This window comes from Monodelphis domestica, chromosome 4, assembly GCF_027887165.1.
Source record: "Monodelphis domestica isolate mMonDom1 chromosome 4, mMonDom1.pri, whole genome shotgun sequence".
In the NCBI taxonomy this organism is placed as follows: domain Eukaryota; kingdom Metazoa; phylum Chordata; class Mammalia; order Didelphimorphia; family Didelphidae; genus Monodelphis; species Monodelphis domestica.
The window spans coordinates 239,038,570-239,059,137 of record NC_077230.1 but is presented as its reverse complement, the minus strand read 5'-3'; the positions used below and the strand labels follow the sequence as shown (position 1 = coordinate 239,059,137).

General features: G+C 38.8%; 1 protein-coding gene across 1 annotated transcript in view; it reads right to left on the bottom strand.

Annotated features, from left to right (window-relative positions):
* Positions 1-9,501: 9,501 nt before the first annotated feature.
* ZW10 (zw10 kinetochore protein) overlaps positions 9,502-20,568 on the bottom strand; it is a 67,854-nt gene continuing 56,787 nt past the window's right edge. The window contains exons 12-16 of the mRNA XM_007494779.3: positions 16,581-16,750; positions 15,600-15,730; positions 13,855-13,986; positions 13,016-13,218; positions 9,502-10,948 (exon numbers count right to left, since the gene is read on the bottom strand). Of these exons, the coding sequence (XP_007494841.2) occupies positions 10,828-10,948; positions 13,016-13,218; positions 13,855-13,986; positions 15,600-15,730; positions 16,581-16,750 (757 nt within the window). The 3' untranslated portion in view covers positions 9,502-10,827. The remainder of the gene's footprint in view (positions 10,949-13,015; positions 13,219-13,854; positions 13,987-15,599; positions 15,731-16,580; positions 16,751-20,568) is intronic.

The window sequence follows — 20,568 nt, the reverse complement described above, 5'->3', positions numbered from 1 at the left end:
AAAGGGAGACAGGGAGTCAATTTATATCTTATAATTTCACAAAATGTATGTTGAAAATTATTACATATAATTTGGAAAACTAATTTTTAAAAGAATCATCAGCATAAAGATATTAATTAAATTAATGGGAGCTGATGAGATTATTGAGTAAAATAGTAGATAGGGGAAAGAGAAGTTGGCCCAGGCACAGAACCTATATGTTTGAAACACCTATAGCTGGAGGGTATGACCTGGATGAGGATTCAGCAAAGGAGATTAATAAGTGGGCAAATAAATATAAGGAAATTCAGGAGAGGATAGTATTCCAAAAACCTAGAGATAAGAGAATATCTAAGAAGAGTGATCTTCAGTGTCAAAGACTGCAGGAAAGATTAAGAAGGATGAGAACTGAGAAAAGGCCATTGGATTTGGCAATTAAGAGATCTCTGGTGATTTTGGAGAGAATAGTTTCAACTGAAACTGAAAGTTTCATCAGAAGCTGGCTTATAATGGGTTAAGAAGAATTGGAGAAGAGAAAGTGGAGGCCCCTATTGTAGATAGCCTTTTCAAGGGCTTTAGCTACAAGGAGCAGAAAAGAATTAGGACTATAGTTAGCAGAGATGGAAGGATCAAGTGAGGGTTTTTTTTCAAGATACAGGAAACATGGGCATATTTATAGGCAGTAGGAATGAGCCAGTAGAGAGGGGGAGAATGAAAAGAAGTGACAAAGTGGGGATGACAAAGGGAGTTATCTGTTGGAAGAGACAGGGTGGAATGGGATTGCTTGAATAAGAAGAGGGCTCTGTTAGTTATATTAAGAAGTAAGGTCACTTCATCATGTGAGACAGTGAAAGAGAGAGGGCTGAAAGCAAGAGGAAAGAAGGAGTTCATGACAAATGGCCCCAACTTTTCTGTAAAATATGAGACAAGATTCTCAGCTGAGGGATGAAAAGCTTTGGAAGAGCTATTGTGGAGAAGAAGAGAGTGAGTTGATAAGGGAGATATAGTAGGATTGCCAACAGCAGTAAGGGCATGGTTGAGACTGAATAATATAAATTTGTAATGGACCCAGTCAAAACAGTTGTGTGATTTTTCTCCACTTTTGTTCAGTAGCAGGAACAAAAGTAGCAAATGGTGGGAGTGATCCAAGGCCAAGGTGATATGGAAGTAACAGGAAATTCAAGTGGAAGTAACCATGTCATTCTAAAGTTTCTAGCAATCAAAAAAAGGGAAAAATTGAATATAAACAGATATGTACCTTAGACGTTAGGAAAAGATTTCAAAACATTCAAGGAAAAGAAGGGAACAATCCTGTGACCTAGACTCCTAAAGGTGCCATCAGAGTTTTGCTTTTTAAAGTATATAATCCCTGGCTTTCTGAAAGCAGAATAGCAAATGATCAACCAATCAGTAAGTATGCATTAAGTGCCTACTCTATGTTGGGGCACTGAGAATAAAGACAAAAAAAAAAGACCAAGGAGCCATGGAGGCAGAACAATACAATAGGAAGAAGGCTAAATTTGGAAAGAGGAGAATCTTAACCAATAATCCTTGCTCTGCTATTTTTTGCATGCCATTTAACTACTTTGGGCTTTGGTTTCCTCAACCAGAAAATGAGGAGGTGGATCTGATGACCTTGAAAGTCCATTCCATCTTTAAATCTATCATCCTAGGATCAAAAGACACCAATATATCTAAAGAATATACTGATGCCATCTACTTTAAAAGGGAAGGTACAGAGGGTAGGAGGGCTCATAACAAATGGAGAGTATGAAAGAGTGGCACAGAGCCCTAAAAAATAATGTCAACTACATGTAAAATCCAGTGGAATTGCTTGTTGGCTACGGGAGGGGATGGGAGTGGGGGAGAGAAAGAACATGAATCATGGAACCATGGAAAAATATTCTAAAGTAAGTAATTAAATAAAATTTTTCAAATAAAAAATGTCAACTAATGTAACCAAGATCAAAAAGAAAGCAGAAAATTTGGGGAGTGGGGATTTCATAGACAGTTTCACAGATGGAAGTCTTATGTCTAAAATATATGGAGGACTTTGTCAAACTTATAAAAATAAGAGCTATCCCTCAAGGAATAAATGAGCAAAAGACAAGAGCAGATAGCTTTTGGATGAAGATCAAAGCCAATAAGTATATGAAAAAATGCTCTAAATCAATACTGATTCAAGAAATGAAAATCAAAGCAATTCTGAGATATCATTTCATACCTATCAGATTGGCTAAAATGTTTTTAAAAAGAGGAAAATGACAAATGTTGGAAGGGATGTGGGAAATGGGGTGTAATAATTGAATTAATATTTCTACTCAGATAGATATTTTACAAAAGTTTATTAGAAAGGGTAGGCAATCCTAGTTTTAAATATCATCATTCTTCCTCTAAGTAACCTGACCACATGTTGCCTAGCCTGCCAGTCTCTTCCTCCTTCCCCCTTAACTGCCTGCTCTGTTCCCATGCCTGTTCCAAAAGCCAAAGGTCAAAAGCCTAAAAGCCCCCCTCAGTCACTGCCCCCTCACTTTTTATTGACGTACAACACATACACAGGCGTAAAACGTGGCCTGTGTTAGGTGAGAAATGTTGACAGACAGGTCAGGCTACTCTGAAAGGGGAGGAAATGAACTTCCTTGACACAGGGAACATAATACATTGTTGGTGGAACTGCAAATTGATCCAACCATTTTGGAAAGCAATTTGGAATTATACCCAGAATTATAAAACTGAGTATACTCTTAAACCCAACAAGACCATTACTGAGTTTGCTTTCCAAGGAGATAAGGAGAAAAGGAAAAGAACCTATATGCTCCAAGGTATTTATAGCAGTTTTTGTGGTGGCAAGGACCTGGAAATTGAGATGTCCATCAGTTGGGGAATGGCTGGACAAATTATGGTATATGGTGAGGAGAGAATATTACTGATGGAATAAGAAACAATGAGCAGGTTATTTTTTTAAAACTTAAAAAGTTCTCGATGAAATAATGAAAAATGAAACTAGTAGAACCAAAAAAATTAAGTTTAGCTACAAAATTAAAATTTGAAGAATAACTTGTGAATGTCCACCTTCAGAGAATGAAACAAGATTCTCTCTCTCTTCTCTCTCTCTCTCTCTCTCTCTCTCTCTCTCTCTCTCTCTCTCTCTCTCTCTCTCTCTCTTTCCCCCCTCACTGTCTCTCTCTCTCCCTCTCTCTCTCCCCCCCCCTATCTAACCACTTAACCATCTAATTATCTCTCTATATATATCTTCATAAATATTTTTGTCAGGTGTTAGATACCTTCTATGGTGCAGAGAGGGGAAGTAGGGTCTGAGACACCTGGAAATAAATACTATTAAATAAGTAAAATTTTAAAAATAAAATGTCATGGAGTTTAGTTAAAGCACAGAAAAAAAAAAAGAAAAGAGTTCTGTTGTATGAAAGGCTCCTGGCATAAAAAAATAATTAATAACAAAGAACTACTAGAATGATTTTTGCTTCCAGCTTTTGCATCTAAGGGAATGTTGTTCAAATTACAAAGGGTAGGAAAACAGAGCAAAGAGGAAACTGAAGCTCAAGTTGAGTGGGGAAATAGGAAAACACCAAGTCCTTGCTTCTTTCCAGGAGTTTAAGTCTCTAAGCTCAGATGAATCACTTTCCAGTGTTCCTACAGAATGTGCAGAAGGGCCTGCTGAATCACTGACAGTGATTTTTGAGAAACTGTAGAAAAGGAAAGCGGTAAGAAAGGTTCAGGAAGATTGGAGACAAGCAAATGTCCTGATATTCACAAAGGAGAAAAAGGTACATATGGGACATGACAGATAAGTAAGCTTGACGTCAGTCCTCAAAAAAATTCTAGAAAGGATAAATAAACAGATGGCTCCCAAACTGTGTCCTCTCTAATTTTCAACAATTGTAAACAAATCCTGTAGGATGGAAACATACAAACAAACAAAAATCATAAAGTCACATGGCAGAGTGGAAAGAGTAATAGATTTGTAAATTCAAATCACACTTCTGCTCACTACCCACATTACCTTGGATAAGTAAACAAACTCTATTAGCGTAATCTTTTTTTTATTTTAATAACAAATTTCCACATAATTTTTCTGAAGTTATTCCTGAATCCATTTTTAAAAGCAAGAAGGTTGGAATAAATGACCTCTAAAGTCCCTTCCAGCTCTAAACCCTGTAAGTTATTTATGTGAACAGAAGTTGGAATGGTCACGGAAATGAAAGACCTGAGTTCAAATCCTATCTCAGACACTTACACTTAACTACCTGGGTGATCTTGGGAAAATCACATAGTGTCTCTGGGTCTGTACAATGAGAGTATTGATCTCAATGGCCTCTAAAGTCCCTTCCTGAACTAGAGCTATGACCCTAGGTTAGGATCAGAATCTCTATCCCTCAGGACCACTGGGTCTCAAATACTCAAAGAAATAGGACACTTGCCTCCTTCTAACCCTTACTTTATTATTATTTTTTTTATCCCTTACCTTCTGTCTTAGAGTCAATACCATGTATTGATTCCAAGGCAGAAGAGTGGTCAGGGCTAGGCAATGAGGGTCAAGTGACTTACCCAGGGTCACACAGCTGGGAAGTGTCTGAGACCAGATTGGAATCCATCTCTAGGCCTGGCTCTTAATCTACTGAGCCACCCAGCCACTCCCTCTAGCCTGTACTTTAAACCAAAATAGCCTGGCTTCCAGATTTCTTCTAAATAGTCAAAAGCTTCTATCTAATTCAAATAAACTAACCATTTAATGCGTAAGCATCTCCTATGTCCCAGGCACTGTGCTACAGATATGAAGGCAAAGTCAACAATTGAAAAAGGATTTGTCCTCAAATAAACTTGCATTCTACTAGGGGAAATGCAGTTAGTCAATCAAAAAACATTTATTAAATGCTTACATGACAACACAGTGGAATTGCTCGTTGGCTGGGGAAGAACACGAATCATGTAACCATGGAAAAATATTCTAAATTAAGTAATTAAATAAACTTAAAAAAAAAAGGAAAAATGCTTACATGGGGGCCACTAGGGGGTTCGGGGGATTGAGAGCCAAGTCTAGAGCCCTAAGTGACCCTGGACAAGTCACTTCAGCGGCACTGCCTAGCCTCTACAATACACAGTCTGGATTCTAAAACGGAAGGTAAGGGTTTGTGGGGGAGGTTAAGTGGCTACTCTGTGCCTGGCACTGTGCTAAGTGCTAGGGATTCAGAGAGGTAAAATGCCATGCTCTCAAGGTGCTCAGACTAAGGGGTGAGATGGCAGGCAAAGAATGATGTACATGTAAAAAATAAGGATAAGGCATATTCTAAGGAAGAACAAATTGGGGGATTAGGGCCCTAGGAAGTGGGGGAGGGGGGGTCAGGAGAGGCTTCTTGCAGGAAGTGGAACCTGAGCCAAGCTTAAGGCAATTAGGGATTTTAGGAAGTGATGGGAGGAACACTGGGCAAAGGCAGAGACTGAAAATATCAGGAATGAAGACCAGGATACCAAGATATCAGGATTGGATGAGCTGATCTCCCAGAATCCCGTCATCAGGTGGTTTAATTCAGTCATAGATCCTGAGAATCTCCCCAACTCTTTCAGCCTCCTCTGACTTTTGAGAGGGCTGGGGGGATGGGGCCCCCCAAAACCTTCCCTTAGAGAAGGCAGAGATCTGACTTTTCTGGCTGAACCCCCCCCTTTCCTCCTGCAGAACCCCTGGGCACCTCTCCCTCTCTAGCTTCCCCCATCAGGAGGGCAGTGGCAGGAAAACACAAAAAGGGGAGAATATCTAAGAGATGGTGGTCTACCGTGTCAAATGCAACAGATGTGGATTGAAAAGACTAGAGACCGGGCAGATATGGCTGAGGATGGAGAGTCAGGTCTAGAAACAGGAGGTTATTGGGTTCAAATCCAGCCTCAGAGATTTCCTGGCTGGGTGACCCTGCACAAGTCATTTCAGCCCCATTGCCTGGCTCTTGCTGTTTTTCTGTCTTAGAATCAATACATAGTATAGGTAAGGGTTTAAAAAGAAAAATGGCATGGGGGGGGGGGGGGCATTAGACTTGGTAAGTAAGAAAGCATGGGTAACTTTGGAGAGAATGGAGTATTGAGGTCTAAAGAGGCTGAAAAGTGGGAGGAAAGAGAGTTGACTAGATTTTTAACTAGGAGTTTGGCTATAAAAGAGACAGTTTAGGGTATAATCATTTCTTTTTCCTGACATCTTATGAAATGGGTCTTTTTGCAACAGGCAACACCAATCATGCCATTGGGTATCATAATTCTTACCCCCCCAAAAAAAATTCCACCTCAGAACAAAATTAATTTTATCTAAAAAAAGTAGCCAAAGCAATAGCTTTAGGAAACAATTCTGACAAAGCATACTTTAGAAAGTGTCAAAAACTAATTTTTGAGAAACAGTAATACTATAAGGAGAATCTAAGCTTCAAACTCCAATTTAGAAAACTTATTCTGTGCCTTGACACTATGCATGAGGCAATTTCCAACTGGTTTCTTGCTGTATTTTTTAGTCTTAATAAGGGATAGGTTAGCATTCATTCAGTTACCTGTGACATATCTGCTAATTCCTTCTACTTTAGGTAAGTAAGTCTCACGGTTACTTGTTTCTCATTCAAGCCCTTCACTTTACCTCTGTGGTTCTGGGGAAGTCGCTTCCCCAGTTTGTCCTGCTTTCTTATCTATAAAATGAGGAGTTTGGATTCCTACCTTTAAGTACATATACCTCTTAGATAAGCTGGCCATCGTTAAACTTAAACCCTCCCAGTAGCCCAGTAGCCTTAACCTACCCTGCCTGGGTGCCTCACAGACCCAAAGAGATTGCATGTGCCTGGCAGATGTACCCTAAGGAGCTTTGGACCTTTTCATCTGCCCTTCTGGTGGAACCTGCCACCTTTCAATAAGCTCAGCAACAGAATCTTTTCTATGTGTTGTTTCTTCCAATTAGAATATAAGCTCCTTGCAAATAGGGTCTATCTGCATGCCCAGCACTTAGCATAGAGACTGGTACAGAGCTAGTGCTTAACAGAAATGCTTTTTCATCCATTCAAATACTTTAAAAGCTCCATGATTCCATGAGGGTAGACCCTCCCCTTAGCTGAAGTAGTCTGCAACCCTTCAGTGCCCACAGGGGCACTTTCATGAGTTACTGTGGGCAAAATTCATCACCCAGTGGGCAACCTTTTAACAGCAAAGACATCTTGTCACCAGGCCTACCTACAAACCCCTTCTAGTTTTCAATATTGATTTTCTGGTTACCGGACTGATAGAGCCTTCAAGGACCCAAGTCATACCCCTGACCCAATGACACCCCCAAGTTAGCTTTCTGTAAAGGCTCACAAACCTCCCACACACACTGACACAGGGGCAATCCAATGGGCTAACAATGGCATCCATTCGAAAACCATTGCTTAAAATAACTATTTCACAAAGGAGCAGGGAGAATCACTTAAGGACTTTGCCCAAAACAACCAAACAGCATTCAGTTAGCCAAGTAGCCTCTTCTTGGTGCCATTTTCAAAATATGTATACAGAGAAGGTACCTTGAAGTTGGGAGCAAAAGAAAGCTTGGGGCCTACCTCCATAACTGGAAGCCAGGCCTGCTGTGCCTACAGAGCTAGGGTGCAGAAGGCTTCCAGAGCTGAGGAAATAGCGCCACCTGGAGGCTGCCACTGGTGCACCCAAACTCTCCTCAACTTCTGAATGGCATCTTCTAGAAATCAGAGAGTATTAGGATGCCTGGGCCTTGCTACTCTGGGGTTATGGTGTACCTCCAACTGAGAAGACGGCATTAGAACTCAAGAATAACACTGATAAGATCCTTCTTTACAAATTATTTTATTAATTTACATTACAGGCTTGCCACATTTTTAAATCAAAGCATTAATGCCTCATTTCTGCAGATCCCAGTCTCAAAATTAAGAGCTAAAAAGGACTGTGAGAAGTCATCTCAGCCAACCTCCTTACTTTCAGTAAAAGAACCGAAATACAAATAAGTAAATTGAATAAGTAAGCTAATAGCAAGCCTCGAAGTCAGGTCTCCTGACTCTCAATTCCATAGTCATTTTACTATAATCCTTTTCAGTCTCTCCTCTTTTCCTTGTAGGAACCCTTCCTTGCACACCCTTTCTCAAACTCATGTTCAATCTCTATAAGAGGGTCTGATTTCTTCCCAAGGCACTACATAACTCAAACCTCTTTTAAAAGTCTTCTTCCCTTTAGTAATCCTGTTAACAGATTTGGTTCCAAACCTTTCCCCCAACAAAGTTCCTAATCATTCATTCAGGGTAGGTCACTCTTCTGACTGGTGGTAGAATAAAACTTCTATGTATCTCACCTGCTGTCAAATCACCTGTTTTAGCCATGGAAAAAAAGGGGATATAGACAAGAAGGTAAGTCTTGCCTAGCCTATACACCATAAGACACAAAAAGATTCACTGGGGAATAACAGAATGATGGTGCCAAGTCCTACTGAGAACAAGAAACACTATCTTGTCAGTTCCTATGTTAACAGAGGTGGAGTGTGCTTTTCAGCCATGAGGGATTCCTCCTCCAAAGCACTGTACCTGTCATATAGCAGATATAACTTCTAACCAAAATAAATCCACAGTGTGCTACAACAGGCCTGAGAGGCATTGCTTTAAGTTCTGCCTTTTGTAGCCCATTCTTTCAATTCCTTAAGATAATAATGTTTCCTGACTACATTTTCTTTCAAAAGTGAAAACATTTTTTCCCAAAATGTGAAACTGATCTTTTCTTTCTCTTTAAGAAGATGGCTAGATAGCTTGTGAGGTACTAAGTTAGTTCAGAGAATTTTTTTCTTTGAATTACAATGATCTCAAAATAGGATCTCAAAATGTGGTCCTGACAAGTATTCCTAGTTAATTACAGCTGGCTACTATCCTATGAGAAACCAGATCCTCTCTTATTTCTGATACTCTCTGACTGCTGAGTAAGAAAAGAAAGCAAAGAAAGTCAGAATCACTGGTTGAGAAAGGGGCTGAGCCAGCTGTGTACATGAAAGGGTTTACTAAGAGAAAGAACTGCCCCACCTAGGAGGACAGGACTGAAGGAAGAGAAAGGAGTAGTCTGTACTAAGAACTGAGAGAATGGTTGTTGAGCGATGGGAGAAAGAATTACAGTAAGAAAAATCTCTCTACATAACACAAAATAGTAGAAATCAAATCAACCCAGCATTTATTAAGCACCTAGTATGTGCTAGACACTGGGATAAGTAAACACTAAATGGAAGGGTGAGGGAAGAAAAAAAAATCTTTAATTATCTGTGTATCTCAGTCAAGATGAGAAGTAAAAGCCAATTTTACTTCTAGTACCACCTTGAAAAAGAGAATGGACAAAATTACAATCCTAAAGAGGTCTGTAAATATCTCTTTATAACATATTCCTGGTCATTAATAAACAAAAATTACTAGACTGGGAGCATCTGGATAGATGAGTGGATTGAGACTCAGGCCTAGAGAAGGGAGGTCCTAGGGATACACAGTAATGACTCCAAGACGGAAGGTAAAGGTTTAAAAAAAAAATTTTTTTTTAATTACTAGACCGTAAAAGTTCAACTTTCACACTGATGACACAACACAGAATTTCAGAGTTGGAAAGTACCTTAAAAGTCACCTAGAGCAACCTCCCACCCAATGAAGGAATCTCCTCTACAACATCCCCAGAAGTGATTGTCCAGTCTCTACTTGAACACCACCAATGACAGGGAACTCATTATCCCATAAGGCAGGTCATTCATGTCCAGAAAGTTTTAACTACTGTCACAATTGTCCCTGTGGAGTCACACTGTGTTTAATCTTTCCTTCACATGGAAACTCTTCAAATATCTGAAGACAGTTACTGTGTTCTCACTAAGGCCTCTTTGACAGTATAAATGTGCCCTAATTCCTTCAACTGCTCCCCATAGGTTCTGAGTTCCCTGAACAATCGCACTGCCTTTTGGATGGATGCCAAAGGCACTTCTAAAGTATAACACAGAGAAAGATGAATACAAATAAGGTTCATAGGAACAAGGATCGAGTCCTAAAATCCAGCTTACTTAGGCTCCCATCATGTAAACATTCAGAATTCAACTCAAAATTCCTAGAATGGGATGAGAGATTTCTAAAAATGCCACAGCTAAGGATTCTTAAGGAGGGAAAAAACAAATTAAAGAAATGTATAGTTCTCAACATCCAATGTTGGACAGCTTAAAGGATAATAGAATCCCAAATTAGCATAAGTGAAAAAAAAATGACAGATCACCAAATATCCCTGTGTGGCTCCTCTATTTTAATAAAGGATTTCCTGTTACATAGTGGCTCAGGAAGTCTCTTGGTCCTTCTCCTCAAAGGCTTTCTGCCATCAAAATACACTACTTCCATGATTCTTAAAAGTATCATTTATTAGAAAGATGATATACAGGAAGTCCACTTAGTAGTAACTGGTAGGTCAACTAAGATGCTGTGAACTCCCTCCAAAAACTATCCTTCCCACAGGGAAGTGGCTGCCAGGTCCCCCACTAAAGTTAGTGTCCCCAATTTCTTGATCTGGAATCAGGGGCCACTTCCTCCTGGAACAAAGCTCCCAGAAGGCACTGGAAATAGAAGGAAATGATATTTTCCTGTAGGTAATGAGAAGGCCCCTGAGGTGCCCTGATCCACTCCATCTCGTCCTGCTGATGTGGCACATTTTCAGGTCAGGGACATAGGGCAGTCTTTATATAAAGTCAAATTCCTTGATATTCTGGCAGGAAGCTTCATCAAAATCAATAGAAATTTCCAGAAAATGGCATAAGAAATTATGCTGGAAGATTCCTTACAATGATGACATGACTTACACAGCAAGACAGGGCTATTTAATCTTAGAAAGGGCAGTAGCTCTTCTTTCTGTGTTCTGGAACAAGGCCCGGATTAATGCCTTCACCTCACCAGAGGAGAAGGCAGTTGCCAAGGGCCCCTTCCCATCAGCCCACCTGGAAAGCAAAAGAGAAATAGATGATTTCATACTGGATAAAAAAGATAAGGAGAATTGAAAATTTTTTCTTTGTTTCATTCCAGGCATATTTTAACTAGAACAGGGGCATCTATTGATCAACCTAACCATTTCTAAGAAGTGTCAAAAACAAGGAGGGCTAAAGCAAGTAAGGATATTACTAGAAAAAAGGGGGAAAGGGTCAACAAATCATGTAATTCTTACTCTGAAATCACTCAGTGTATCTGAACTTGTTTATGATGACTCAATTCTCATGCCTAGGAATCTACTGTTTTTAAAAAACAAACTAGAAATAGGTAAAACCTTGAAGCAAATGAACACAATAGTTAAGTATTTATATTTAATAAGCTCAAGAATACAGAACACCAACAGAAGGACTATTTGACAAGAATAGCTATGTAAAACAGTATGACAGAAAACAGATTTAGATCAACAGTGTACACTGCATACTACAAATTGGATACTCAACCTATATGTAAAAGGTCACATCAGAAAAAAATTAAGAGGGGAAGAGATAAATCCTTCATAAGTACAGGAAGAATACATAACTAAACAAAGGCCAGAGGAGACAGCAAAGGCAAAACAGACAATTTTAATTATATGGGAAAAAATTTTTGCATGGACAAAATGAAGACAGCAAGAGGAAAGAAAAAAGCTATCAAGAGGAGGGAAAACCGTTTCAACTCTTCCGATCAAAACATAACAATGACAATTTCTAAAATGTTTAAGAGTTTTTGGGTTTTTGGTTTTTTTTGGTCTAGAGGAGAATACTGTCTTTTCAGATGCTATCAGAGGATTTTACACCCCTAAAAGTCTACATAGGAAGGAGTTCATGTCCACCCAAGTCATCTTTTACTTCCAGAAAGGGCTGGTAAATAACAAATGATATTTAAAGGTCAAAACTTTTTGCCAAGTAAAGTGTTTAATCAAAAATTCTTTAACACAATAAGCAGGAATTTCATTTATATTTTTCTATTACAGAAAATCTAAGGAAATCAGTTCAGATATGTGTAATTAGAATCTACTCCCCAGAACTTCAATTCCCAGAATCCCACTTTCCTTCTCACCTTATCTACTGGCATAGGGAGGATGTAAATTTTGTGTAGCCCCACCTCTCTCACTCTTTTCCCTTGATCTCAGAGGCAGAAGCAGGCTGGACACTTCACTCACGTGGGTTTACTTTTTGTTAGATAATTAGTTTTGAACCTCTATCTTTTTTAGTTTATTTCCTTTCTACTTCAAGTGATTATTAATAAACTTTATAAAGCATAATACTTGGAGTTATTGCATATTAATTTAAATCTTAGTTACAAGGACAAGACTCTAAAATCAACTCAAATCACAAGCTATATCCCATTACACCAGAGATATAACCTCTTTAGACAATCAATATGATATCTAGCAACAGAGGTAGGTAACACACATACCTATAGAAATTGCAAACAGGACAGCAAAATAATTTGTGGCTGTACAGGGCTCCTGTATAACAACATACACTATAGTGGACATACCAAGACTAAATGATGGTGACGAAAAGGAAACAGCGGAGAAAGTTGTCTTTTGCTACTCCCTTTCTCAGAATTAAATAAACTGTGAATCTTCTTCTAGAAGGTTATCTATATAGTGCTTATATCTTGAAAGCTACTGAACCTCATGCAGAAAAACTTTCATGGAATTTCTGGGAGGCAGGTTGCAAACTACATACATAAATTGTACTTATGATGAGAACTTGTAATTGATTCAAAGGAATAGTCATTTCCATTCAAGTTTCAGGAGGCTGAATTAAAAATTCCATTACCTTCACAGGTCAGATTCTCATATATTTAGTAAACCAAAAGAATATTAAAGCGAGGATGCAAGTCACCAAATGTAAGAAAGTGATTGCAACAAAGAAATAGAGGACATTAGTTACCAAAGGAAAGAACTCAACTAGTATTATCTAAAAGGAAAAGCTTTCAAGTCTTTATAAAGTCAAGGAGCAAAGTAAATCACTATGCCTAATGGAATTAATATAAAGCACATTCCTTCAAAGAAGAGTTATACATACCGATCTCCAATTTCTTGTAGACTTGCCTGCAGCAGCAGCATCAACTCTTTGAATGGCATCCATTTTGGCACATAGACGGGAACCTCTTCTTGAAACTTCTTATTTTCATTTTCTTCAGGTAATGGTGTAAACACCTGGGGTCCTTCTTCTACTATTGTTCTACACAAAGAGTATAATCTGTCGCCATCTTGGGTAGAGATGTCCTGGCATAAAACAAAAAGGGAATGTAAAGAAAAAGGAAAGAAGTGGGTCATGTTCAAGGTAGAGGAAAAAGCTTTGATGAATCTTTGCTTTGTACTACCCAAGTATGGTAGCTGAAACAATACCTCATTCCAACCAATTTTAGCACACCATGTCAGACAGTAGATTTCATCAGCTTCCTGACACTATTCCTAAGTTAGAATGACATGTAAATACATTTCAACAGATTGTCAACAATTTATTTTGCCTGCCTGAAAAAGCCTATTTCTTCAGTAGAATGTGGCGCAGCTTGCTGCAAAGCAGGGAACATTACTACAAATAAGAGTTTAGGCAATTTATGTTTCAGTAGCATCAGCTGGCAGGGTCAAAGCAATTTTCCTGTAGAGATATCCATACAATTCAAACTGCTACACAGTATGGAATAGGCATCCTTTGGGGGGTGAGGGTCAAATAGAAAACTAAAACAAAGGAAAAAAATCACCTATGTGGGCAGATGTAAGACATGTAGTAATTTTTACTGGCTAAGTGATGGAACATATATATATTGCTCATAGAGTCACATATCCTTGGCAAAATGACAGTGTGGAAGGAGAGCTTACGTCATCTGGACGCCTGGTGAGCTGGAACATGGCACTTACCTCTAGGGCAGTGATTCTGCCAATGATCTCAGCAATGGCTGTGTTAAGTAAAGTCCCCATAGCCTTGCAGTATATATTTACTGGAAGTACATCTTGCCATACAACTCCAAGTCTTTTCAACTGATGTAGTACCTGGTGTAGGACACATTTATTTTTTTGATATTCATATTTTTTTCAGATTGAAATTAAAAATATTTTGAAAGGCCTCACCTTCATATAGCTAGAGAAAGAAGTAATCAAGAGCACATGTTTCAAACTAATGCAATCAAAATTAGAAGGCAAGCAACAAATTGGGAAAAAATCTTTATGACAAAAACCTCTGATAAAAGTCTAATTTCTCAAATTTATAAGGAGCTAAATCAATTGTACAAAAAAAAATCAAGCCATTCCCCAATTGATGAATGGGCAAGGGACATGAATAGACAGTTTTCAGATAAATAAATCAAAACTATCAATAAGCACATGAAAATGTGTTCTAAATCTCTCATAATTAGAGAAATGCAAATCAAAACAACTCTGAGGTACCACCTCATACCTAGCAGATTGGCCAATATTACAGCAAAGGGAAGTAATAAATGTTGAAAGAGTTGTGACAAAATTGGAACACTAATGCATTGCTGGTGGAGTTGTGAATTGATTCAACCATTCTGGAAAGCAATTTGGAACTATGCCCAAAGGGCTTTAAAAGACTGCCTGCCCTTTGATCCAGCCATACCACTGTTGGGTTTTTATGCCCCAAAGAGATAATAGAGAAAAATATGTGTACAAGAATATTTATAGCTTCCCTCTTTGTAGTGGCAAAAAACTGGAAAATGAGGGGGTGTCCATTGATTGAAGAATGGCTGAACAAACTGTAGTATCTGATGGTGATGGATTACTATTATGCTCAAAGGAACAATGAACTGGAGGAATTCCATGTGAACTGGAATGACCTCCAGGAAATGATGCAGAGTGAAAGGAGCAGAACCAGGAGAACATTATACACAGAGACAGATATAATGTGGCACAATCAAACGTAATAGACTTCTCTACTAGCAGCAATGCAATGATCCAAGACTATTCTGAGGGATTTATGAGAAAGAACCCTATCCACATCCAGAGAAAGAAATGCAGGAGTAGAAACGCAGAAGAAAAACATGACACATGGTTCAATGGGTATATGATTGGGGATATTGACTTTAAATGATCGCCCTATTATAAATATTAATAATATGCAAATAGATTTTGCAAGATGATACATGTAAAACCCAGTGGAATTGCTCATTGCCTGGGGGAGAAGGGGGGGGGAAGAATATGAATCATGTAACCATGAAAAAATATTCTAATTTAATTAAATTGTTTTTTAAAAACATGTTAAAAAATGTTAAATATTTAAACTCCATGTACTTCTGCTGCCTAAAAAGGAGCCCCATGTTACAGATGAGAAAACTATTATAAAAAATCTTAAATCTCTGGGAGAGGGGAAGAGGATGGATCACAACTAGAAGCTAATGATTCTAGATTCTTTAAACCATGATACAACCTTCAAATATTCAGTTACTGACTTGCACATATTAGTCACCCTCCTGGATAAAAATAAATTACTCTATCTCATTGGCCTTATGGGACAACAAGATAAAGGGAGAAGCCTTAAATGTGATTACAAAATGCATGAAGATTCACCAAATAATCTGGTTTTCACATCTTTTGTTAAACAAAAAAGGCCCTAGGAGGGCAAGAAAGTAACTAGCTATGAAGTCTCCTACCTGCCGAACTGCTCTGCTTGCTGCAGAATAATTATCTTCATCATCCATGTTTGAAAAGTTCCTAGCACTTGACAGTCGTTCCAGAAGCTCTCCCTTCTGTGCTCTCATCTGGGCCAAAAAACATTCCGTCCCTGTGACAAGAAAGAAGACACAAAGGAGGACCCCGGATGCTGCTTAATTGCATGTTTCAAAACAAAGTAGGAAGGGAAGAGAAGTGCTAAGGACCTATCCTGTCTATCTGGAGACAAATGCTAGACAGTATTATAAATCTACCAAGATGTTCACCAAAATATTAACTTCTAATACATTAGCCACTTTCTCCCAGTACAATAAATAATCCATCAGCAGTAGTTTGCCCAGAGACAGAATCAGCAAAGAAAAATCACTACTCAAGTCCCCCTTCTACATCAGGGAAGGCTACACATTATTCTGATAACTCTACACCACCTAAGGGAAAAGTCAGGAATTGAAAGACTAAGTGATCTGTATAGATTTTCTGCTTTTGTCAGGCTATCATTATAGCAAATATATTAGTTTATACCACATTTCATTTCTTTTGATTCTTAATAATCTCAAAAACAGCTTAAGGGGTTGGAGGGAAAGCTCTTCTGGGTTTTGCAGTAGAACAAGCTCTGACATTATAGTGCCATTACCAACAATGCTAACGGAATTGTCACAATATAAATCTCATTACATGTCATTCTGCTGCTATAACTCTGGTCTGATATATTCACTGCACACCTGCAATGAAGTTTGGAACTCTAATGTACTATGAAATCATGTCATGAAAAGTATACTGGTACAAAGGTTCCCATCACTTTGTACAATTAAATAACCACTCACACTTGCAAATTAAATCACCAAACACTATCTTAGGACCACCAACCCATTTCCAACCCTCTCATTCATAATTTACAAAGACGGTGGGCTGAGGTATGATTTACATCAATCATGCCTTCTGATATTAAAGACTTAAATTACCTAGTCTCCTGAAGCCTGGTACAAGATCCACAAAAGTAGTGGTGCCATCACAAAGAACAGGGGCAAGGCGTAACTTGAACTGGTGCCCAAGAGTCAACAAATGATGAGCAATGTACATGCAGTTGTTGTGGTGAATGGCAGCCAGTTGGGGAAGTTTTTGAAGGTTCTCCCTGAGCAAAAGTAAGAGAGAAGAAAGAAACCAACTATTAGCCTAATAAGGTTAAATGATAAAAGAAAGCAAATTCCTTGACCACTGCACAAATTGTATGATGAGTTTTGAATTGACAAATGGTCAAAAGACATGAAAAGCAGTTTAAACCCTCTAAATCACTAACAATTAGAGAAACATAAATTAAAAACAACTCTAAGGTTCCGTTTCACACACCCATCAGATTGGCAAAGGTGATAAAAAAGGAAAATGACAAATACTGGAAGGTCTAGGGCAGTAATGGCAAGCCTTTTCAAGATGAAGTGCTGTACTCGCTCCCACTCTACCCACCAGACCCAGTGCCAGGCATGCCCTGTCCCACTCCTTACCCCAGGAAGGGGAGGGAGGAAGCACTCCCATTGGGCTGCTGGGTAGAAGGGCAGGGGAAGTGAGGAATGTCCTCAATAAATGGGGGGGGGGGGGGAGGAGGGGACCCAAACACTCTGCTCTCATCCAGCTCTGCAGCCTGCAAGTTGCCCACCTGACCCCCTGTGCATTCCCATTGGGCTGCTAGGCAGATGGTGGAGGATGTGAGAGAGGGAGGGGAGCAGCTCCACCCTAGTCTCTCTGCTTTTCTAGTAATGGGGGTGGGGGGTGGGGGTAGAGGGGGGGACATAGCCAGGTGCCCAAACAGCATGCTCTGTGTGTTATCTTTAGCACCTGTACCATAGGTGTACCATCATTGCTCTAAAGAAAAACAGGTATTTAGTGTAGAACTGGTAGAGCTGTGAACTAGTCTAAAAATGTGGGAAGTGTGATGATAGAAACCACTCTCTAAGTTTGTCCTACCTCAGATCCCATGTTTGCATGTGTACAGAGCAGGATGTAGGGGTACGAAGAATAAAAGATGTAGGGAAGAACTCACTCTCTCTCTCTCTCTCTCTCTCTCTCTCTCTCTCTCTCTCTCTCTCTCTCCATTTTCAGGATGTACACTGGGTATATTTTTTGGACACGGATAATATGGGAATCTTTATTGATTGACTTTGCATATTTACTATAAAGATTTAATTTTTCTTTTTCAATGGCGAAGGAAGAGGTGGGGAGAAAAGAAGGTAAATATTTATTCACTGAAAAAAAGTAAAATTTAACTAAAATAAAAAGAATGCAGCAAAGTCATATATGATGACCTTTACAATTTAATAGCATGAATGTAATTGTGGATGCAAGTTGACTTCTCTCTTCTTTGAACTTTTTTCAATAATAGTCAATTTAGCATGGCTTAACATTTAATTGGTCAATAACTGTTTCTCATCACTTCAACTAGATTGTTGGCTTTTTGAGGGCAGAAATTAATATCAAACTTCCATTGTATTTCCCACAACAGCAGACACTCAATGAATTAACTCTCAATTGACTATAAGTCTAAAGTACAAAAAGGCTTAAGAGTCAGAAATCAACAATCTAGGAAATATTCCAAATATCATGAAACCAGAAGATAGAGGGAAATTCAATACATTTGAAGAGCACAGAATATTTCTGCCTACAGCAATATTTTCAAGATCAAATATCTGGGCAAATATCCGGAGATATGATTTTTAGCTAAACCAAAGGTTTTCCTATCTTTTCATTCAAATGATTAAGTGGCTGACGCAATGAGAATTATTTTTGTATTTTTTTATTTATTCTGACATTTTTCTAACGGGTGAATCTCAGATAAACAAGAATGATTTATTTACACCAACCATTAAAAAATACTGAGACAACTATAAAGAATGGGAGGCCAAATATGGCAAGTTTCCAAGAAAGATCTTAAAATAGTGAATCTATAAAGGGGAGGGGGGGGGCACAAGGGGACCTTCAAAGTGAAATTTATTTACTGGGCATCAGTGAGCATTTTTTAGGTACCAACCTAAAGACACAGCATGTACTCACAGTGTGAGGTCCTATACCAGCTCCTCTAGTCTCCACAAATACTTTCTGAGGGAAGCAACTTGGCCAGAATTAAAGCTGAGACCTGAAGCTGCCCCTCATGGCTAAGAATGAAAGGAGATACTATCTATATAGTCAGGAAATCGGATTCAAATCCTGCCACTGGCAATTACTACCTAAATGATGTTGGGCAAGTCACTTAACTTAGAGAGGGCCTAAGTTTCATCTGTAAATTGGGAGAATGGTAGGGAACAATTATTCCCAATGATCTCTAAGGTCCCTTCCAGCTCTATATCTCTTTGTGTGTATAAATGCAAAATAACTCAGGAAGGGGAGAGAACTAACAACTGGGAACAAGACATGAAGCTTGGTATAGGATATGGCACTTGAATTGAGCCTTGAAGTCAGTTAAGGATTACAAGGCAAGGTTACTGAGAGACAAAATCTGGGGCAGGGAGGCAGCCCTTGCACAGAGGAAAAGAGATGGAATGGCATTAAGCAAAATCTAGTCCAAGACAGGTGGAACACGGAAAATTTGAAGAATACTATCAGAGCATTCTGAAAAGACCATGAAGTCAGGTTGTGAAGGGATTTAAATATCAAAGAGAGAAATGTGTATTTTATTATAGAGGCAAAGAAGAGCCACTGAAGCTTTTTTAGTGTAGAAGTTACACAATCAGGCCTACACTTAAGTAATGTCACTTTGAAAGCTATGTGAAAGACACACTAGAGGAAAAGACATGAGATATGGGGTACAAGGGGAGACAATCACAATATTCCAAACAAGAGGGTACAAGAACCTGAATTATGGGGGCAGCCATATAACTGCAGGAGGAGATGGTTGTGAGAGACCCTGTGGGGTAGAAATAACAAGATTTAGCAAATGATTAAAGATAGGAATTGAAGGAGAAACAAGAGGTAAGGATGAGTCTATGGTTGTGAATCTGCTAAGTGGAAGGATGGTGGTACCCTCTAAAAAATTAGACAAGATAAAATGAAGGTCAGAATGAGAGAAACAAGATATCTGAAAAAATCACAATTAATCACTGTTGACAGTAGTAATAGTCCCCATTTATACAAGAGCCAACAGGTTTACAAAGTGCCTTACCTACGACAAATCTGTTAGCTAGATCAGGCAAGTAATATCTATTCTACAAATAAGGAAACTGAGAATCAACAAAGTTAAATGCTTTCTCTGGGGCTTAAAAGCAAAGAAGTATCTGAAGTGAAGTCTTCTGACTTCATGGCTAGTGCTCTTTCCCCTCTACCATCCTGCTTCTCCACAGACATCCTAACTTGAATTTACTGAACACCTTCAAATGAATAAGTGCTTTCCTTTGACCACTTCAACTGCTTCACCCAAATGGACTACAAGATTTTGAGGCAGATAAGTGGCTCATTATATAAAGCACCAGGATTGGAAACAAGAGGTCCTGGGTTCAAATCTTGTCTCAAATACTTCCTAGCTGTGTGACCCTGGGCAAGTCAATCAACTTCAATTACCCGAGACCTTACAGCTCTTCTACCTTGGACTTAGTAGGATTAGTACTTTGTAAGGATTTAAAAAAAACACACACAATTGGAAAAATTTAAGAGATGGAACAGGATTTTGAAGGTTATCTAATCTACCTTGTACCAAAACCATGAATCTAGCTAACAAGTCTGAAAAGTGGTTACCCAGTCTAATTCAGCTGGCACATTTCCCAAATGAAGATTTACAACCGGAAAGGCTCTTAAAAGCCACTTAGTACAAAGCCAACATTTTACAGATAAAGAACCTGAGGCCCAGAGTAAATCTTAATTGACAAGATAAACTTGCCAATGTTCCTGAAAGCCTGACCCCATTCTGGAACCCCTGTTGTGTATTCTGATTCATAACAATGTGAATGAATATTTACATAATGTTTCCTC